This window comes from Rhinolophus hipposideros, assembly GCF_964194185.1.
Source record: "Rhinolophus hipposideros genome assembly, chromosome: 19".
NCBI classification, from domain to species: Eukaryota; Metazoa; Chordata; class Mammalia; order Chiroptera; family Rhinolophidae; genus Rhinolophus; species Rhinolophus hipposideros.
Window position 1 is genome coordinate 20,812,563 of NC_138065.1, and position 21,909 is coordinate 20,834,471.

At 39.0% G+C, this 21,909-nt stretch overlaps 1 protein-coding gene across 1 annotated transcript; it reads left to right on the plus strand.

The window, feature by feature from the left end:
* Positions 1-3,131: 3,131 nt before the first annotated feature.
* Positions 3,132-3,914, plus strand: LOC308487548 (small ribosomal subunit protein eS6-like; the record flags this gene model as incomplete). Its single annotated transcript, XM_081025931.1, has 1 exon — positions 3,132-3,914. Exon 1 carries the CDS (start codon positions 3,165-3,167, stop codon positions 3,912-3,914), a length of 750 nt encoding a protein of 249 aa, XP_080882057.1. The 5' UTR covers positions 3,132-3,164.
* Positions 3,915-21,909: the final 17,995 nt, after the last annotated feature.

The following is a 21,909-nucleotide window of genomic DNA, read 5'->3' on the forward strand; positions in this document are numbered from 1 at the left end:
TTGTGTATAAACTCCATGGAACCAGGCAAATTTTTGATCATTCTTGTAATTCATGTTACTATGTAAGGTTGGTTTTCATTTCTTGGACTTTACTTTGTTGGGTAATACCTGTCACTGCTCCTTCTCCTACTCAGGACTCTTTCTAAGTTGGTTCCAATGATAAATCCTACTTTAAGTAACTGGTAAATCTTATAACCTACTCCTGACACCTCTAAATTAGCTGTTTTTGGTCCATCGTGTCCTGAAAGTCTTACTTTTCTGCAGGCATTTCACTGGATTCAGCAACTGAAACTTTATCAATTATTTCTCTCGTAAGATGCAATACCTCCTTCAGATTATTTCCCAGTCTGTTCTTAACACTCTTTTCTTTTTTAAAATATTTTTATTAAAATATAACTAACATACAATATTGTATTAGTTTCAGGTGCATGTCATAGTTATTCGACAGTACCCACCTAGCACTATACAGTTATTACCACATTATTGATTATATTCCCTATGCTAAAGATGTGATCACCATAATATGTCCAGCAAACGTCTGACATTGTACCACACTATCACAATATTATTGACTGTATTTCCTATGCTGTATATTACATCCCCAAGACTTAATTGTTTTATATCTGGATATTTGAACCTCATATTTTTCTTTATCTCCCCCCACCTTTTAAATTTTTCAGTTAGAGTTGACATTCAATATTATTTTATACTAGCTTCAGGTGTACGGCATAGTGGTTAGACATTTATATATAATTTAGGAAGTGACTAGTACCCCTGACTAGTATCCACCTGGCACTATACATAGTTATTACCATATTATTGATTATATTCTCTATGCTTTACTTTACATCCCCATGGCTATTTTGTAACTACTAATTTATACTTCTTAATTCCTTCACCTTTTTCACACTGTCTCCCAACCTTCTCCTATCTGGCAACGATCAAAATGTTCTCTGTAACTATGAGTTTGTTTCTGTCTTGTTTGTTTATTTATTTTGTTCTTTAGATTCCACTTATAAGTGAAATCACATGACATTTGTCTTTCACTGTCTGACTTACTACACTCAGCACAATACATGTACTCTCTAGGTCCATCCATGTTGTCACAGATGGCACGATTTCGTTCTTTTTTACAGCTGACTAATAATATTCCACTGCATATATGTACCACCTTGTCTTTATCCATTCATCCACTCAGGGACACCCAGGTTGTCTTCATATCTTGCCTTAAGTAAATAATGCTGCAATGAACAAATGGATGCGCATGTCCCCTTGAAGTAGCATTTTGAGTTTGTTCGGATAAATACCCTGAAGTGGGATTACTAGATCCTTCTTTGTCTCTTGTTATAGCCTTTGTTTTAAAGTCTATTTTGTCTGGTATAAGTAGTGCTACCTCAGCTTTTTTGTTTGTACCCATTTTCATGAAATATCTTTTTTCATCCCTTTACTTTCAGTCTGTGTGTGTCTTTCAATCAGAAGTGTGTCTCTTGTAAGCAGCATATGTAAGGGTCTTATTTTCTTATCCATTCAGCTCCCCTATCTTTTGATTAGAGCATTTAATCCATTTCCATTGAAAGTACCATATTTTGCCATGTATAATGTGCTCCCATGTATAATGCCCACCCACGTTTTTGGCCCAAACTTTCAGGGGAAAAAACTTTTTTTCAGTTTAATTTTTTAATTCAAATTTTTATTTGTGTACATTTAGGTACTTGTTTTTTGTATTATAAAGGAATTATAGCATTTATTTTTTAACATATTACGGTACAAGAAATTTTGTGTAACAAATAATTACAAAACACAAGAACAGACACAAGGTACAAGAAATTTTACGTACTGGTAACAAATGTACAATATTTATCTATCATAGAAGGCCAAGAACTCTTCATCATTGCAAGTTCATCATAAGTTCAACAAAACTGATTATCATATTCCAGAGTATTATTTTGCATATGGATATCATTATTGATTTCTAGAGTTACACTTTTAACTCATAAGCATAAATAAAAGATTTAAAAACATTTATATAGATGTGGAATTAGTACTACCCTTGTATAATGTGCAACCTTATTTTGACAAATTTGGGCAAAAAATTGTGCATTATACATGGCAAAATATGGCAGTTGTTGATTGGTATGTAGTTATTGCCATTTTGTTATTCATATTTTTAATTAATTTTTTATTAGCTTCAAGTGTACAAAACAATGTAGTAATTAGACATTTAAGCCCCTCATAAAGTGATAGCCCACCCCCCAAACTGCTATCCCTCTGACATCTTATATAGCTGTTACAATACCACTGACTATCTTCCCTATGTTGTAGTCCACATCCCGTGACTATATATATATATATATATATATATATATATATATATATATATGTATATATATAATTACTTATATATACTTATATATATTATTATTATATATATATTATATATATAATTACTTATAGTTGACATTCAGTATTAATCTACTTCAGCTTCAGGTGTATATCCCATTGGTCAGTCACCTACACAGTCTATGACATGATCCCTCTGATAAGTCAAGTGCCCATCTGGCACCTTACATGATCTTTACATCATTGTTATATTCCCCATACTGCATTAACTACTAATTTGTATTTCTTAATGCCTTTACCTTTTTCACCTTGCCCCCAAACCCATTCCCCTCTATCACTCTGATAGATCTACTGGTAGTAGCACTTTTCTGGCACCATATCTAGTTGTTACAATATTATTGACCCTATGTCCCCATGACTACTGTGTAACAACCAATTTGTACTTCTTAATCCCTTCCTCTGTCACCCATCCTTAAACACCCTCCTAAGAGTCCTAAGACTCCTAAGAGTCCTTGTAAATACTGGTTTTGTGATGATGAACTCCTTTAGTTTTACCCGTATTTTTTTATTAAATTTATTGGGGTGACAATTGTTAGTAAATTTACATAGATTTCAGGTGTATAATTCTGTATTACATCATCTATAAATCCCATTGTGTGTTCACCACCCAGAGTCAGTTCTCCTTCCATCACCATATGATGATATAGGAGCATTTGTGACAACATGGATGGATCTTGAGAGTATAATGCTAAGTGAAATAAGTCAGACAGAAAAAGCAGAGAGCTCTTTTTCGTGGCGCCTCGGAGGCCGTCGGCTGCTTCAGGATGAAGCTGAACATCTCTTTCCCAGCCACTGGCTGCCAGAAACTCATTGAAGTGGACGATGAACGCAAACTTCGTACGTTTTATGAGAAGCGTATGGCCACAGAAGTTGCTGCTGATGCTCTGGGTGAAGAATGGAAGGGCTACGTGGTTCGAATCAGTGGTGGGAACGACAAACAAGGTTTCCCCATGAAGCAGGGTGTCTTGACCCATGGCTGTGTCCGCCTGCTCCTAAGTAAGGGGCATTCCTGTTATAGACCAAGGAGGACTGGAGAAAGAAAGCGCAAGTCGGTTCGGGGTTGCATTGTGGATGCCAATCTGAGTGTTCTCAACTTGGTCATTGTAAAAAAAGGGGAGAAAGATATTCCTGGTCTCACTGATACCACTGTGCCTCGTTGCCTGGGGCCCAAGAGAGCTAGCAGAATTCGCAAACTTTTCAATCTCTCTAAAGAGGATGATATCTGCCAGTATGTTGTGAGAAAGCCCCTAAACAAAGAAGGTAAGAAACCTAGAACCAAAGCATCCAAGATTCAGCGTCTTGTTACTCCACGAGTCCTGCAACACAAATGTCGGCGTATTGCTCTGAAGAAACAGCGTACTAAGAAAAATAAGGAAGAGGCTGCAGAATATACTAAACTTTTGGCCAAGAGAATGAAGGAGGCCAAAGAAAAACGCCAGGAACAGATTGCCAAAAGACGCAGGCTGTCTTCTCTGAGAGCTTCTACCTCTAAGTCTGAGTCCAGTCAAAAATGAGATTTTCTAAAGAGTAACAAATAAACAAGATCAGACATCGTAAAAAAAAAAAAAAAGAAAAGAAAAGAAAAGCAGAGAACCCTATGATTTCACTGATATGTGGTATATAAACCAAAAACAATAAAAGAACAAAGCAAACAAATGAGAAAAAAAAACTCATAGACACAGACAATAATTGAGTGGTTACCAGAGGGTAAGGGGGTGGGGGGTGAACTCCTTTAGTTTTTTCCTATCTGGGAAGCTCCTTATCTGTCCTTCAATTCTAAATGACAGCCTTTCTGGGTAGAGCAATCTTGGGTGTATGTCGTTGCTTTTCACCACTTGGAATATTTCCTGCCTCTCCCTTCTCACTTGTAAACTTTCTGTTGAGAAATCAGCTGGCAGTCTTACGGGGGCTCCCTTATAGGTAACTAATTGCTTTTCTCTTGCTGCTTTTAAGATTCTCTCTTTGTATTTAATCTTAGGCATTTTAATTATGATGTGTCTTGGTGCTGGCCTCTTTGGGTTTATCTTGTTTGGGACTCTCTGTGCTTCCTGGGCTTAAATGTTCATTTCCTTCACCAGGTTAGGGAAGTTTTCTGTCATTATTTCTTAAAATAGGTTTTTAATTCCTTGCTCTCTCTCTTCTTCTTCTACCCCCATAATACGAATGTTGGTGTGCTTGAGGTTGTACCAGAGGCCCCTTAAACTCTTGTCAATTTTTTTTCTTTTTGCTGTTCTGATTGGGTGTTTTTTGCTACCTTATCTTCTAAATCACTGATTTGATCCTCTGCTTCATCTAATCTACTGTTGATTCCCTGTAATCCATTATTCATTTCCATTATTGCATTCTTTATTTCTGATTGGTTCTTAATTATGTTTTCTATCTCCATTTTCATGTTTCCTATTTGAAGTTCTCCCTGAGATCACTGAGCATCCTTTTTTTTTTCCTTTTGTGTATTTATTGTAGGGATACAGAATTTGAAGAAGATAGGAGCATTTTGTGTGTGTGTGTGTGTGTGTGTGTTACCAATTTTTTTTACTTTTTTTAAAATTTATTGGGATGACAATTGTTAATGAAATTACATAATTTCAGGTGTACAATTCTGTATTACATCATCTATAAATCCCATTGTGTGTTCACCACCCAGAGTCAGTTCTTCCATCACCATATACTTGATCCCCCTTACCCTCATCTCCCACCCCCCACCCCCTTACCCTCTGGTAACCACTAAATTATTGTCTGTGTCTATGAGTTTTTGTTTCTCATTTGTTTGTCTTGTTTTTGGTTTATATACCACATATCAGTGAAATCATAGGGTTCTCTGCTTTTTCTGTCTGACTTATTTCGCTTAGCATTATACTCTCAAGATCCATCCATGTTGTCACAAATGTTCCTATATCATCTTTCCTTAATGCCGAATAGTATTCCATTGTGTATATATACCACAACTTCTTTATCCATTCATCTATCGAAGGACATTTTGGTTGTTTCCATGTCTTGGCCACCGTAAACAAAGCTGCAATGAACATTGGAGCACACGTGACTGACCATCCTTATAACCAGTGTTTGAAACTCTCCGTCTGGTAGATTACTTGTCTCCATTTTGTTTAGTTCTTTTTCTAGAGCTTTGTTCTGTTCTTTTATTTGGGAAATTTTTTTGTGTGTTTTTTTTTTCAATCTTAGTTGTGGAGGGTACCGTTCAGCTTCAAGTTGTTGTCCTTTCAGTCCTAGCTGTGGAGGGCGCAGCTTAGCTCCAGGTCCAGTTGCCATTGTTAATTGCAGGGGGTGAAGCCCACCATCCCTTGCGGGAGTTGAACTGGCAACTTTGTGGTTGAGAGGACGCGCTCCAACCAACTGAGCCATCTGGGAGCTCAGCGGCAGCTCAGCTCAAGGTACCATGTTCAATCTTAGTTGCAGGGGGCGCTGCCCACTGAGGAACTGAACCGGCAACCTTGTGGTTGAGAGGCCACTGGTCCATGTGGGAATCGAACCGGCAGCCTTTGGACTTAGGAGCATGGAGCTCTAACCGCCTGAGGCACCGGGCCGGCCCTGGGACTTTTTTTTTTTTATCTCCCCATTTTGGTTGACTCTCTGTGTTTGTTTCTATGTATTAGGTAGGGCTAATATGTCTTCTGGTCTTAGTAGAGTGGCCTTGTGTAGTAAGTGTGCTGTGGGGCTCAGTAGCACAATTTTCCTGGTCAGTTGAGCCATGCACTCTATATGTGTCCATTTTGTGGGTTGTGTGTACCCTCCTCTTGTCGTTGAGCCTTGTTTGCTATTTGCATATCAATGCAACTTGACCCTTGGGTTCATTGGTTGTGAGAATTTGTGTTTACTATAGTGGAGGAGTTGTGGTGCAGGGGCTTATTCTACAGAGAAGGATCTGCCTCAGCAGGTCTCTGGTGCCTGCCCAATCTGCCCCTTAGGTGTGTGATACTTGGAGGTTAGTGGGTGATGCTCCAGCACGTTTCAAAGCTGGCGATTGGGGGTGCCAGCCTTAGGGCTACCTGGGAAAGGACCAGCTGCAGGTCAAATTCAGCCTTGGCCTGTGCTCCACCTGGGGCCACCTGGCAGGAACCCCATAGAGATTCACAGATAGCCACTACCTGTGCCATGCTTGGAAGTGCCTCAAGAGGCTGAGCCACAAACCAAGGCTGGTTACCACTAGTGTTAGGCTTAGGGCTGCTCAGCCAGAGGTAGAGGACACACTCAAGCCCAACGCTGCTTGTCTGGGTTCCCCAAACCTTTGAGAGACCCTAGGAAAACCTGCAGCATGAGCTAAGGCAGGCAGTTTGTAGGAAAAAAACACTAGGAGCAGTTTGGGTGTGCCTGAAAGTTGGGCAGGGTGAGGTGTGGAATCACCAGGGCATGGTAAATGGTATTAGCCAGCTTAATGGAGAAGATATGGTGGCTGCCTGTGCAGGGAAGGAAAAAAGCTCAACAAAGAAACAATGGCCTCAGCCAGCTCCTCTGTTCAGGACAAAGCTGCCCCTCCAGCCCTGTCATATGGGGCGACCTGTGGGGTCTCTGCTCCCACTTCCCACATAAGAACGCAGGACATGGTGAGGCCAAAAAGGAAGACCCACGGAGCCATACGTAGGGGAGTCATACTACTATATTCTCACTGGCGGCTGGGTTGGAGAAACAGGAAGCAGGAGCCACACCATTTGCAACCCTCACTGCACCGCTTGCAGGCTCAGCCACCATCTTCTTGCTAGCTCCCATGTTCTGCTAGCAAAGCCATGGCAGTTATATTAGTGGCCAATGGCTCACTGGTTACAGCTGACGGCGAACTAGTCACAGCTGACGGCCATCTACTACCTGAGCCAGCACCCTTCCATGTGAGGCTGAGAACCTGGAAACTGCTCTCTGGGGCTCTGTCCCCACACCCCACCCCTACGGGGTCTTGCCTCACAATCTACTCGACAAGCGTCTTCCACGAGGGTCCTTGTGCGAGGAGTCTGGAGGTGGATGCAGTATCCTGACACAGCCAGGGGTCTCAGGGCACTGCCACTCTCTCTGGGCACAGCCAGAGTTTCTCAGGGCACCACCAGTACTTCCGGACACAGCTAGACTTCCTGTGTTTCTTAGGGTACCACTAGTCTCCCTGGACACAGCAGGGTTTCTCAAGGTACCACCAGTGTTTCTGGGCACAGCCAGATTTCCTGGGCTTGTTAGGGTACACCATTCTCCCTGGGTACAGACAGGGCCTCTCAGGGCACTGTCACTCTCTCTGGACACAGACAGACCTCCTGGACACAGCCAGTGCTCTCAGGGCACTTCCACTCTCTCTGGGCACAGGCAGACTTCCTGGACTCAGCCAGGGTTTTCAGGGCACTGCCACTCTCTCTGGGCCTCTCGGGGTACTGTGCTGAAACAACAGTGACTCACAGTAAGGTACTTAAATGTTCTCAATGGCGGCCGGTCAAGAGACAGGAAGCAAACATCTGCCAGTTCCACTACATGGTGGTACGTTCGCAAGCAAATAGTCAAGTGGTCCATTAAATTACGGATGGAAGGCAATTCCCCATAGTCCACAGTCATTCGCCAGGGCTGCACGTTAGCCTCACACTGTGTGCCCTCTCCACAGGGCGAGGGCTCCAAGTCCTCCCCAACCTGGGGGTGAGGGCCTCAGCAAGCACTTCCCAGCCCACAGGGCCACAATGACCTTCGTTTTCTCCGGCCTATGCTGGTTGGGGAACTGTCCACGTCTTCCCACCCCTCCACGGGGGTCCAGCTCTACAGCAGCTGCTCCTCCTGGTCTTCCTGAGACTGAGTGTTCATACGCACAAAGTGCTCCACCGCCCTTTGGAGAGCTTTGGCCGGCACTGTACAATGCTCACTGCGCCATTTGTCATGCAGGGAGTCACACAGGATCTCTGCTCCTGCTCCCCACATAAGAACGCAGGACATGGTGAGGCCAAAAAGGAACACCCCACAGAGCCATAGGTAGGGGAGTCAGACTACTATATTCTTGCTGGTGGCTGGGTTGGAGAAACAGGAAGCAGGAACCACACCATTCGCAACCCTCACTGCACCGCTTGCAGGCTCAGCCACCATCTTCTTGCTAGCCCCATTCTCTGCTAGCAAAGCCGTGGCAGTTATATTAGTGGCCAATGGCTCACTGGTTACAGCTGACGGCGAACTAGCCACAGCTGACAGCCATCTACTACCTGAGCCAGCACCCCTCCACGTGAGGCTGAGAGCCTGGAAACTGCTCTCTGGGGCTCTGTCCCCACAAGCCCCCATCACAAAGCCAGACAACTCAGTTCCCACCCATATGTCCCTGCCTCCTCTCCAGCTGCTCCACCAACTGGAGCTCAGGGTCAGTGATTCCCTCAGTGAGGAAATCAGTGTGTGGTCCATTTATGAGGAGTATCTGGGGATCCAGCTGCCCTCTGTCTCACTCAGTCACAATTTTCACTGGTTTTCACAACTAGAAATTATGGGGACTTCTCTCCCTGGCACTGGAACCCTGGACTGGGGAGAGGCTGGGACCCATCGCTCCTCCCAGGGGACCTGCGCAATTTTTGATGCTCACATGCAGGTGTGGGACTAAACTGTTCTCTGTCTCTGGCCCTCCTACCAGTCTGGATGTGGCTTCTTCTGCATGTCCTTAGTTGTAGAGCTTTGGTTTAGCAAGATTTTAGGCAATACTCAACAATGGCTGTTTTATAGTTTAGTTGTAATTTTGTAGTGGTTGTGAGAAAAGGTAAGCACAGTGTTTACCTACTGTGCTATCTTGACTGGAAATCTCTCTTTATCACTTTTTCCCACTGTACATCTTCAGGTTCTCTATTCCACATCAAGTCCATCGATCTGATCTGCTTCATCCCTTCAGGAGGTTGCTTTTTAACCTATTGGCAGTTGCAAAGTGATGCCATTAACATGTAGATGACTCTGCTCAAAGCTGGACTAGCTAAATATATGTTTGAGGATTGATGTTAATCAACATATAGGATATCAACATGCACCACTCAGAAAGGAGAATGCTTTTTCTCATTAATTTGTCTTTTTAAATTTCTTTTAGCAACACTTTCTCGTTTTCATTGTACAAGTCTTTCTCTTAAAATTAATTCCTATGTTCTGTTTTGTTTTTTTTTCATTTTATTGCAAATAAATTGTTTTCTTAATTTCCTGTTAGGATAGTTTGTTGTTAGTGTATATAAATGCAACTGAGTTTTGTGTGTTGATTTTCTATCCTGCAACTTTGCTGAATTTGTTTATTTGTTCCAGTGTTTCTTCTGTGAAATTTTCAGGGCTTTCTACACATAAGATCATGTCCTTTGCAAACAGAGATAATTTTATTATTTTATTTTTCTTTAAGGACTTGGATAGCTTTTATTTCTTTTTGTTTGTTTGTTTTTGTTTTTTGTTTGTTGTTTGTTTTCTTTTTCTTTTTTTTAATTAAAGTTTATTGGGGTGACAATTGTTAGTAATGTTACATAGATTTCAGGTGTACAATTCTGTGTTACATCATCTATAAATCCCATTGTGTGCTCACCACCCAGAGTCAGTTCTTCTTCCATCACCATATATTTGATCCCCTTTACGCTCATCTACCACCCCCGTTCCCCTTACCCTCTGGTAACCACTAAACTATTGTCTGTGTCTATGAGTTTTTGTTTCTCATTTGTTTGTCTTGTTCTTTTGTTGTTTTTGGTTCATATACCACATATCAGTGAAATCATATTCTTTTTCTTGACTATTTTCTTTGGCTAGGACTTGCAAAACTATGTTGAATAGAAGTGGTGAGAGTGGGCATCCTTGCCTTGTTCCCTATTTTAGAGAAAAAACTTTCAGTTTTTTATTGTTATGTATTATATTAGTTGTAGATTTTTCATAAACGAACCTTATTATGTTGGGGATAATTTCCTTCTGTTCTTAGTTTATTGATTATTTTTATAATGAAAAACTGTTGAATTCTGTCAAACATTCTGCATTTATTGAAATGATCAGGTGATTTTTACCCTTTATTCTGTTAATATGATATATCACATTGATTGATTTGCATATGTGAAAACATCCTTATTTCCCAGCAATAAATCTCACTTGACATGGTGTATAATCCTTTTAATGTACTGTTGAATTCAGTTTGCTAGTATTTTATTGAATATTTTTGCATCTGTGTCCATCAGAGATATTGGCCTATAGTTTTCTTTGTAGTGTCTTTGTCTATCTTTATCAGGGTAATGTTGGCATTATAAAATGCATTTGGAAGTGTTCCCTCCTCTTCAATTTTTTGGAAAGGGTTTGAGATGTATAATTAAAGTGTTTGTACTACCCAAAGGGGGAAAGAAAAGATTCAATGTAATCCTCTTAAAAATCCCAACAGCATATATTGCAGAAATTTTTTAAAAAAGCAATTATAAAATTTATGTGACACCACAAAGGACCCTGTATAGCCAGGCAATCTTGAGGAGAGAAAAAAAAAGCTGGATGCCTCACAGTTCCTGAAAATATTACACAGCTAGAATAATCAAAGCAGTATGGTACTGGTATAGAGACAGACACATAAACCAATGAAGTAGAATAGAGAGCCCCAAAAACCCACACATACTCATATACAGTCAAATAATCTTTGACAGAGGTACTAAGACTGAACAGTGAAGACAGGATGGTTTTAACAAATAGTGGTGGGAAAACTGAATATGTACATGCAAAAGAATGAAATTGGACCCTCATCTTACATCAGACACAAAATCAACGCAAAATGGATTAAAGCCTGGGGGATAAGACATGAAACTATAAAACCCCTAGAAGAAAATATAGGAGAAAATCTTGATGACATTGGTCTTGGCAGTGATTTCTTGGATATGACACCCAAAGCATGAGCATCAAAAGTAAAAGTAGATAAGTGGGACTACGTCAAACTAAAAAGCTTCTGCACAGCAAAGGAAGTAATTAATATGTTGTCAACAAAAACAGCAACTAGTCCTCAAGTAAGGGGACTTGACAGCACAGTTTGTCACATATAGTTCATCCTAAATTCTCCTGGTAATTGGGGTGACCATCTGTATTAGCTAATTGGCATTATCCAGAGGAAAAACAAACTTCTCATGTTTTTATAACTGTAAATGATTTTGCAACTTGGAGCAAGACACACCCTGAAGTTAGACCCTTATCCTTCCCCAGAAAGTAGGAAGCAGGGGTACTATCTCCGTTGATGTTAACATGTCAAAGAGAAGGCTCCCAGGTTTTTGGGAAACATGATCCTGGGTCACAAAGCTGTCAGGAGGTCTATCAAGTCTTCAGAAGGATTTCTGTACATTTTAAAGAGATGAGAAAGTACTTACAATAACAAGTTTTCCAAAGTAAATGCTCTAAGAAAAATGAGGGAATAGAAATCTCTTCCCCATTTTCAACAGTGAGAATTAAGCCTCTTAATTTTAATTTGTATTTGTTCATACACTGGAACTAACAGCTTGGCACTCAAGGCAACCTGAATGTGTGGCAGGGTCTGCTGGGAGAATATACTGAACCTCAAGTTTCAGGAAGGCCCATGTGCCTTGCAGGGATGGGGGATGGGGGCTAGATAGCACCATATTTCCGCTCCAGCCATGGAAAGAGTCAAGCTGAGTCCTTAGATGGGGTGTGGGCACAGCTTTTTGCCCTTTGCAGCCTATACGTCAAAATGAGGGCTTTTTTTGGAATCTTACGGAATGTCAAGTGCTGAGGCCCAGCTGTGCTTAATGAGATTTAATTAAATGATGATAATGGTGTGTGTGTGTGTGTGTGTGTGTGTGTGTGTGTGTGTGTGTGTGTGTGTGATTTTTATGAGGATAAACCTAGGTCTTTGGAAATGGTCCTTTTAACTTTAACTTTTGATGAATGTGCATTGTGAGTTAATATTACTTTTATTTCAAAAGGGCTAGATATGATTACTATCAGAAGCTGTTTTAATAAGAAGTTTCTTTTTTCCAAAAAGTGATTTTTTCTTCTAACTAGTTATTTTTAAACTCAATTTAATCAAACAACTGAGTCTTAGCCAACAGGCTTTTAAATCTCCACTTATTAGACCAGATTCTATTTTTTTCAGTCAGTTTATGAGAATATACCTAATTGTCGCTTAACCTGAGGGCACATACAGGCTTGCTTCAGTCCTGCTTTCATGATACAATACTACACCATCAGATCATTGCTCAGTTAAAAGCATTTAACCCAGACCAAGTGATAATAGCAGGTGTGTGTATCATAAGACAAGATCAAGTTACATCACCCCCATCTCAAACTCTGCTTTACTTTGTTGGCTATCATCGCTATTGGTTCTTGATTTTCCACAGATCAGATGAAGGTGAATCACAGTGTGTCGGAATTACAATGTAAATTGTGATGTGCAGAGCTCAACTGAACAGGAAATGCTGGTCTTAAGGGGACAGCCATTATGAAGGTTTACATTCTGAAGTGGTTTGACTTTCTTACTTTGAAATAGATATATGTTAGTGCAGAAATAGTTAGGGCCTTAACTACTTTGTGCTATCATGTATCAAGTTCATTTAGCAAAAGCTTCAAGCAGTGGCAGCTATTTAATTACAAATAGTCTTAAAAGACAATATTACATTTCCAAATTATTTTAGGTTGGGCATCAGGAAATGTAATTATAGTCTTTACATTATTTCTTTACTGTGAATCACTTTAATTCTTATCCATTTATAAAGTCCATCAAAAATTTATTTACATTTTCTCCCTCTTCAGGTATCAATTATCTCTCCTCAATACCAACTCTGCCTTTTAATCAAGGTACCCTTGATTGCTTATGTTGTTGAAGAGGGTTTTAGCAATTCATAGCCGTCATACACATCCCTAGTATTCTTCTGCATTTGATTGCCCTACCGAATAAAAGGTAATAATTAATTATAAAGCAATGAAACAATAATTGGGTAATTCCCAAACAAGAAATCAAATGTGAAATATGCCTGAGATTGTAGGTACCTCTCTATATTTTGTACCCCAGGTAGATTTTATTTTATTTATTTAATTTTTTAACCCAGGTAGGTTTTAAGCTTCCTAAGAAAGCATTTATGTTTCCACATTTCTATCTCTCTCTTACAGTGACTAGTAAAGTGCCTGAAACCCAGCTTTGCCCAATAAATGCCATGCTGACTAGAAGAAAAAGATCTCTAGTCTAATTCTTCATTATACAAAGATATCACTCCGAATATCAAGGAAGTCGAGATGGGACTATTTAAAGATAATTAATTCATTAAAACAAATAAGCTTATTAGAGTATTTAGCAATGTATTCTATATGGACATAATACATTTAGTAAACACATCTATCATCTGGTTTTCTGGGTAGGACAGAGAAAGGAGGATAGCCTTCAATTAGCCAGACTTATTTGAATTTTACTCACCTGACTATTTGTTTTTTAATCTTATCTTAACATATGAGGTCGGACAATTAAGTTTGTGAACTCATCCTAGCAAAAGTGCTACATACCTCATTGCTCAATATCACTATGGTCACCTTCGAAGTACTCCTCTTAGGAAGTTATGCACCAACGCCAGCACCTAGTCCACCCCTCAATGCAATTTTGGAACTCTTTTTCTGGAATGGCCATCAGACCTGTCGTCATATAACCCTTGATGTCCTGAATGTCATCAAAATGTCTTCCTTTCAATATTTCCTTTATCTTGCAGTAAAAAAAGAAGTCATTGGGGGCCACATCAGGTGAGTAGGGAGGGTGTTCCATACAGTTATTTGTTTACTGGCTAAAAACTCCCTCACAGACAGTGCCGTGTGAGCTGGTGCACTGTCGTGATGCAAGAGCCATGAATTGTTGGTGAAAAGTTCAGGTTGTCTAATTTTTTCACTCAGCCTTTTCAGCATTTCCAAATAGTAAGCTTGGTTAACTGTTTGTCCAGTTGGTACAAATTCATAATGAATAATCCATCTAATATCAAAAAAGTTAGTTTTTTGATATTAGACAGAAACCATTCAGTTTTTAGAAGAGAGAAATTTTCTTTTTCTTTTCCTTTTTTCTTTTCTTTTCTTTCTATTTTTTTTTTTTTTTTTTTTTTTTAGGGAATTGTTGAACTATCACTTGGGACTTTTAAAAACTGATGTCATTACTGCATCAGTAGTATAACTGATCAGCTAGTTTCTTCTTCCACACACCTGCACTAAAGAAAATAAACTCACTATTTATATGTGACACTTTTCTTAATCATAAAGTAGAAATTAATCTTCAATGCCTTTTGGCTTTTGTGAACATAAGGAAACTGATTTTACTGGTTTTTAAGAAAGATTAAGTAAAAAACATTTTCTCTCATGTCCCTTTAAAATCAATCATATCAAACCATAATTTGGTTTCCAACATTGTTATCCCATTACTCTACTAAATTAGAGGACTGATCAATATTTCCAGTTCTTCACAATATATTATATCACTTCAATGTAGAGTTCATCATCATCAGTAGAATGGTACCTCAAAAACTGTATGTATTGGTGAATTATATTTTCTCTTTTCTCAGTGTAGAAAAATCAGTGGCCAAAAGAAAAGATGTCCCTGCCCCCAAATAATCCTTTCTTTTCTAATAGCTCCTTTGCCCCACCTTGTTTTTATATAAACCATCCATTTTGTACGACCCCTGAGTGCCCCCTTTTCATTGCTAGATGGGATGATACCCAATTCATAAATCTCTTTCAAAAGCTGATTCAATCTTCAATTTAGGTTGTATTTTTTTGTTGTTGTTAACACTTGCCAGCCTTGGTTAGGCTTTCTCTTCTGCCTGGAATTCCACACGCTTGCTCTGCCCTTTTTTTAACTACATGTTGCCTATGAGTCACAACTAACTAGCCTTTGATATTTTGTGTGATCATCACAGTGTTTTTGAAAAAATTGAATGAATGTTTTTAAAATATGTATTTCCTCTTCTGGAACAATCTAATGATAGGGCAGAATGGAGTTGTCCCTCTGCCCTGGAGACACATGATGTGTACACTAGCTCCATACTCCAGACCCCCTTCCCTCACTGACTGCTAAAAATACCATTTTGTGACATTTTAGCAGGCAGTGTGGGTCAGTCTGGGTGCTCTGAGAAGGAGATAGATGCCAAGAGGGGATTAAATGTGCAAGAATGTAATTAGGGAAAATTTCTGTGTGAAAGGAAATAGGAAGGTGTTTTAAGTGTACCCAGGATTTGTTTTCATCAGGTGTGGCAAGAAATGCAGACATGGAAATGTACTTACATTTCCCTAAAAACAAGAGGCATATCACCATACAGGTAAGCACCAGGGCTAGTCAGAAGATGGAGGGAGCTGAGGAATATGTGGGCAAAAGCCTTTGTTGTGGTTTCTACAAGAAGGAATAGGCAGAGGCAGGCTACGCAGATTTAGTATTGGCTAGTTAGAGTAATTTCAGTGGGCTCTGGGGGTTGTCTCTAGTTGCTTGGTACCTGGTCTTGGAGTGATTAGGCCAAGTGAATAGTAAACTGGAATGTAAGAGCCCCAAAAGGAGATGGTTGACTCAATGGGCTGTGGATTGCCTGCTTTGGATTTAAAAGGCATGCTCATGGGCAAGTTGTTTATTATCTGTAGGCTAACCTGGGAAGGGCATTCCCTCTAGAGTCAGCAAGGTCCCAGATGTCAAAACATCAGACTGTAGAAATAAAAAGACACAGTTAATACAGAAGGGAGCTAGCAACGTCTGGGAGCCAACAGAACACAATGCCTGAGTCTGCGTCTGAGAAAAGAGAGAGAGAATGTTGGTTGGAAGCATCCTAGAGAGCCAAGCACACGTCCTAGGGTGGAAGATTTGGCAAGGCAGCTAGGAAATATTCAAGACAAAATGTGCCAGTAAAGGAGTCCCATGTCTCCCAGGAACAGGACCTAGTACCCCAATCACACTCGATTGTTTGATGGGAGCAGCCACGGGAGGCATGGCTTCTGTGCAAACGCTGCCATAGGTTTCAAAGTACAACAGCAGGGGCTGGGGGCTGGTGTGCTTCCTATATTGGAGGTCTGGGAGGCACATTTTCATGGCTGCCATAGGGTGTCATCCTTGTTTCACAGGTGAGGAAACTGCATTTCAGAAAGTTAAGGAAATATTCCCAGAGTTACAGTGCTAACAAATGGAAGAGCTAGAATTCAGCACTAAAAACCTTAGCTCATAACCCCATGCAACATGTCACTCTATTCACACACAAGCTACCTGTTCATCAGGCAGGGCTTTTTTAAAACCATGGTAGCTTCAGCCAATTCCTTTTATCAGTGTGTAATTCTTACATTTTTGTTGGAAACTAGTGGATTCATCATCAAATCTGGTCTTCAACAGAGTCCAAGTAACTTTACTATAATAGGTTTAGGGAACATATTCCTGAAGAAAATATAATTATAAACCACATTCTTTTTCATTTCCACGTTTTTTACTCCTTGATATTAGTGGTCACTGACCTGGAGGCCGTAAAATCATGATGTACACAGTGCTGCTAGCATTAGGATCAAGCAATCAGTTGATTCGGGCGAATGAGGCCAACCAAGGTCATTGGTTTACCCACCTTGACTTCAAGTTAGCTTTATCTAGTCCCACGGTCACAATTAAGTCAGCTATGCTGCAAAGATACACACACACGAACACCAGCACTACTTTGCATCATGTTAAGATGGATTTACTACTACTTTACTTTCCACTTTTAAGCACAGGACATAAGAGTTTGAATTTCAGAGTCAGGGGCATCAGTGTATTCCTATGGCTGAATTTCACACATGCCCATTTTATCTTCTGATAAAATTTATCAGACTTTAGTATGATAAGCTTTTTCTACCACACTTTGAAAAATATAAATGACTATCAGAGTATAAGTTGTTAATGTTGTTGCATGACCATAATAACGATGGTAATAATAACAATGATAATAACAATATTTGTCTTATGGCCTAATGAGTGTTACTTTGTGTGATAGGCACCCTCTAAAATGTTGAGGCTACCTACCACACAGTGACCTCTGCCTCCTGGTGTTCACACCCTTTGAGTAGGGTTCACTCCCATTGAGTAGGGACCAGTCCTAAAGCCTCGGTTTAAAGGAACAGAAGAACGGAAAACTGATGTGATGTCACTCTCAACATTAGGTTATAAAAAGACTATGATTTCTATCTTGCTTGCTATCCCTCACTCTCTCTTACTTGGAGACTTCCCTCTGAAACAAGCAAGCTGTCTGCTTGTGGAGAAGATCATGTGGGAAGGAAACGTCTCCCTCCAACAGCCAGTGAGGATGTGAAGCCTGCGTGTAGCCATGCTGGTGAGCTTGGAAGTGGATCATTTGAGACCTGCCAACCGTCCTGCGGGTGACCTTGGAGGCAGTGCCATCCTCAGTCAAACCTTCAAATGACTTTGGCCTGGGATGACACTCTGATTGCCACATTGTGAGAGACCCTGAGCCAGAGAACCCAGTCAGCCATGCTCAGGTTCCTGACCTATAGAAATTATGAGATAATAAATGTTTAAGACACATGGTTCTAGAGGTAATTTGTTATACAGCAGTAGGTAACTAATACACCTGGGAAGGCATATACAACAGTTTGTATGTGAAGATTTGCTGCAGGTTCATAAAGAACTCAGTTGAATTTTCAGTGATGCTTCTTTTTCTTAGCACTCCAAAGGATTTGCATAGCCAAAGAAGTGGGAGCCAATATTGTTCTTCATTATAACTTTAAAAATATTAATTAAGGATTCTCTGAACATTTCATATTAAATTACTCCCATTATTATGTAATCATCTATCGCTTATGTCACAATAAACTGAAAAGGGCTGGAAAGGGAAAGTATATTTATGCTCCAATGCCAATCAGTGAAAACTATAAACCTCTATTTTAAAATCACCAGCAAAAGTGTAAAAATAGTTTGGAGTTTCAGTTGCCTCTGGAGTGTTCAATAAATAATTTTCATGTGAATATCTTTGTTCTGTCCCACAGCATGGCATAATGCCATGCATATACCAAATATAACACCTTGTAAAAAGCCATTAGTGAAATATTCACTCAAAAAGCATTGATTTTAACACAAATCGATTTCCACATATAGTGGCCTGTTTCATATCTTCTACACTCAGCAAAAAGAGTTTTCACATTGCCATGAAAGCATAGGAAAATTGTAAACAGTTTTCCTTTCGTAAGGCAGCAATGTAACAAAAAGACCATGGACTGAAAAGATACAAGTTTAAATCCTGGCTCTTCCATTTATAAACTGTATGAGATTGGAAAAGCCATTTTCCCTCTCTGGGTCTCAGTTCCACGTCTGTAAAGCAGGGATAGCAATTCTGACCTCATTAGGTTGTCAAGAAAATTGAATGTGATATTCTTTATGAAGCACTGGGCCAGGCCCATTGTAAGCATACAAAAAATGGAAGCTATTATTGTTGAAACTTTTGAAAACTATGAAAATTCTTGTAAAAATTTTTTCAAAAGTAGTCAGTCACAACAACAATTACTCTCAAACTTCCACTGATCTCTTATTCTATTTATCTATTCTCATATTTTGTCCCCCATTTTAGCCCCTTCTCTATGTTCTACTACTTGTCAAACACAAAATAAGAGTATACAAATATCTGCACAGGCTTAAAATACCATATTGGCCCAAACCTTCCTGGGAAAAGTTTATTTCTTTACAAGAAGACAGAAGAGAAAGATATTTAACAGGATAACCGCTACACACAGATTTAGAGTAAGATTTATAAGCTATTTTAATTTATAGGACATTAACAATTGTATATATAAGAATGATCATTTGCATTTCAACTCTTATTCCTAATTAATTCTAGGGATGCATTATATATTTATATTCCTTTTTTAATAAGAGAGATAAATTTAAAATGGTTAAATATATTTAATGTGATTATGATATTCACAAGCAGCTATAGCACTGTTCACTTACTGTTTTAGAATTCACGCTTTCTTTTATGTATTCATTCGTTTGTACCTTCACTTAACACTAGTCAACCTAATACCACATTCAAGACATTCTGCTAGGAGCAAAGAATGAGAACATATATCCCTAATTCTTAATCCAAAGGAGGTCATAGTTTACAACATGAAATACCTAAGTAACAAATAAATTCAGTACAATGTTATAAATGCTGCAAAAGAAAGATGAACAATGCAATTGCTGCACTGAGGATAGAAGGATGTTTTAGACAATAACCAATATTTATTGACCACCCATATGTGCTAAGCATCATGCTGGATGCTGGCATTAGACAGATTTTTTTTTTCTTTTGTAACAAAGTATTTACCTAAATGTCTTGTAATCCTAAAGCTTTTCTGAGTACGTAAGAAAAATATGGTTTAGTGGCTAAGAGCAGAGGTTCTAGGTTTGAATCTTTGCTCTGCTTGTTTTTAATTTAGTGATCTTGAACCTAACCTCTCAGTTTCATCTATAAAATGTGGATATTAGTAATATCTGACACATAAGATTGTGGTGAGAATACACATGAAGCATTTAGGAAATGTCTGACATGGCATCACTACTTTATAGGTATTCATTACTACTATGTCATCTTTAGTAGCTTCAATTGAAAAGATTTCATCTGGCATTTTCCCTTTGTCTTTAGTTCCAAATATTCCAACCTTTTTTCTTAGAATGGACTTTCACGGAGTACCACGAAGTCTGTATTTGAGACGTTCCCCATTTCTTTATGAAGTTAAACCTCCAAAGTTCTGTTTGGCAAGTTGACCAAATATATTTGTTCATGTCAGAATGCAACAATAGATATAGGTTAGTCTCATCTCAAGACTTTTCATTGACTTCTGCAGAATATATGCTTCCTGAATGAGAGTGTTAGTGCTTCTCAAACTTAACTTTATAATCACCTAAGGGAATTAGAAGAGAACATAACAGAAAAGTTTTCTGCCCTGGGGTTAGGAAAAAAATTTAGATCTGACACCAAAAGCACAATTCATAAAAGAAAAAAACAACTGGAGCTTCATAAAAATTAAAAGTTTTTGCTCTGTAAAAGAAACTCTTTAAAAAAATGAAAGGATAACAGGGAGAAAATTAAAATCACATATCCAGAATATATGAAGAACTTGCAATACTCAATGATAAGAAAATAAAGAAATTAATTTTTTAAATGGGCAAAAGCTTGGATGGCAGATCAGCATATTTTAAAAAATGTTCAACACCATGAATCCTAAGTAAAATGCAAACTTAAATTATAATGAGATACTACTACAAAATGGAAAAAAATGACCACCAATAATTCCAGGCTTACATTTGCCCCATAAAAAAAAAAAAGAAAGAAGTGGTCTCTTTCTCTGGCTGGAAACAATTTCCATTGGCAAAGTTCATGTCCTTTGTCCATTCCTGGATGCATCATTTTGGCCAGGAGATGGAACTCTTTGTGTCCAGGCCTCAGTTCCATGTCTGCTGTTAGGCCAAAGATAGGGACAGCGCCATTCACTTCTAGACAAGAATGAAGTAAATGTATTAACCAAAGGTCTGATGGACACAAACATATGAAGTCTATAGAGGATGTAGTGCTGGGAAAGACATTTAACTACCTTTGCCTCAATTTGCTCATGCAAAAAGGGAATAATAATAGTACCTTCTGTAAGCCATGAAAGTATATATCCACAAGTGAGCTAGATCATAGACTGGCTGCCATTTCTCCCAGCCATTTTTGTAGGATGTTAACTGTGGTTCAAGTGAATAAAGCAACAGTGCTGTACTGCGGACATTTTCATACCTGTGAAAACGGAGGATGCAGGAAGTGAAAGGGTCTGTGATGGGCTATCTGTCTCATCTTTCTGATTGCAGGAAGGGTTACGCTTGTAAAAGGAAGAAAACAAATTGTGTTTATACTTTTTATGAGATAATCTATTATTACCCTTGGTAATACATCACCATTCTCAGGAATCTCAGAAGTATCTTAAATTCAATGAAGACTTTCATATTATTGCTTTCATGAAGTAACATGAAAGGTGCCATTTATTCTATCTTTATTAATATATATTTTAAAGGAACAAAGGAGCTGGTCTTCTTTCCCTTATTCAAATGCCACTATATACTCTTGAAAAGTCATTAAGCCATAAAATCCCGTATCAATAATTTGCTGTTCATGTGACAAACTCTTATTCTGCTAAAGTTTATTTATAAGTTTCATTCTTTTAATCCTTTCATTTTCTTTGAACCCTTTAGATTCTGAACAACCCCCTTCAGGACACAGAGAACCTGAGCCCTACAGATTTTTTCACTGACAACTAAATAGCCCAAAAATGTCTTCTGAAGAGATAAGGGAACACAGGGCCTGGAAATAAGGTTATTCCAGGATTCTGAGGAAGTCCCAACCCTTTCCAGTCCATCTGGTCGAAATTTAATCACTAATGGAATGAACTTTTTTTTTCTTCACAAATATAGCCTAAAGGGGAATTAAGCCAGGATTTTCGAGAATGCTTGGCACAAAAGAGCTGTTGTCAAAGAAAGCTAGAGGATAGAGATAATATGAATGCATTTACCGGCACAAAATATATATTTTTGTTTGCTGGTGGAAAAGATAGAGCTACTTATGTGAAGCATTT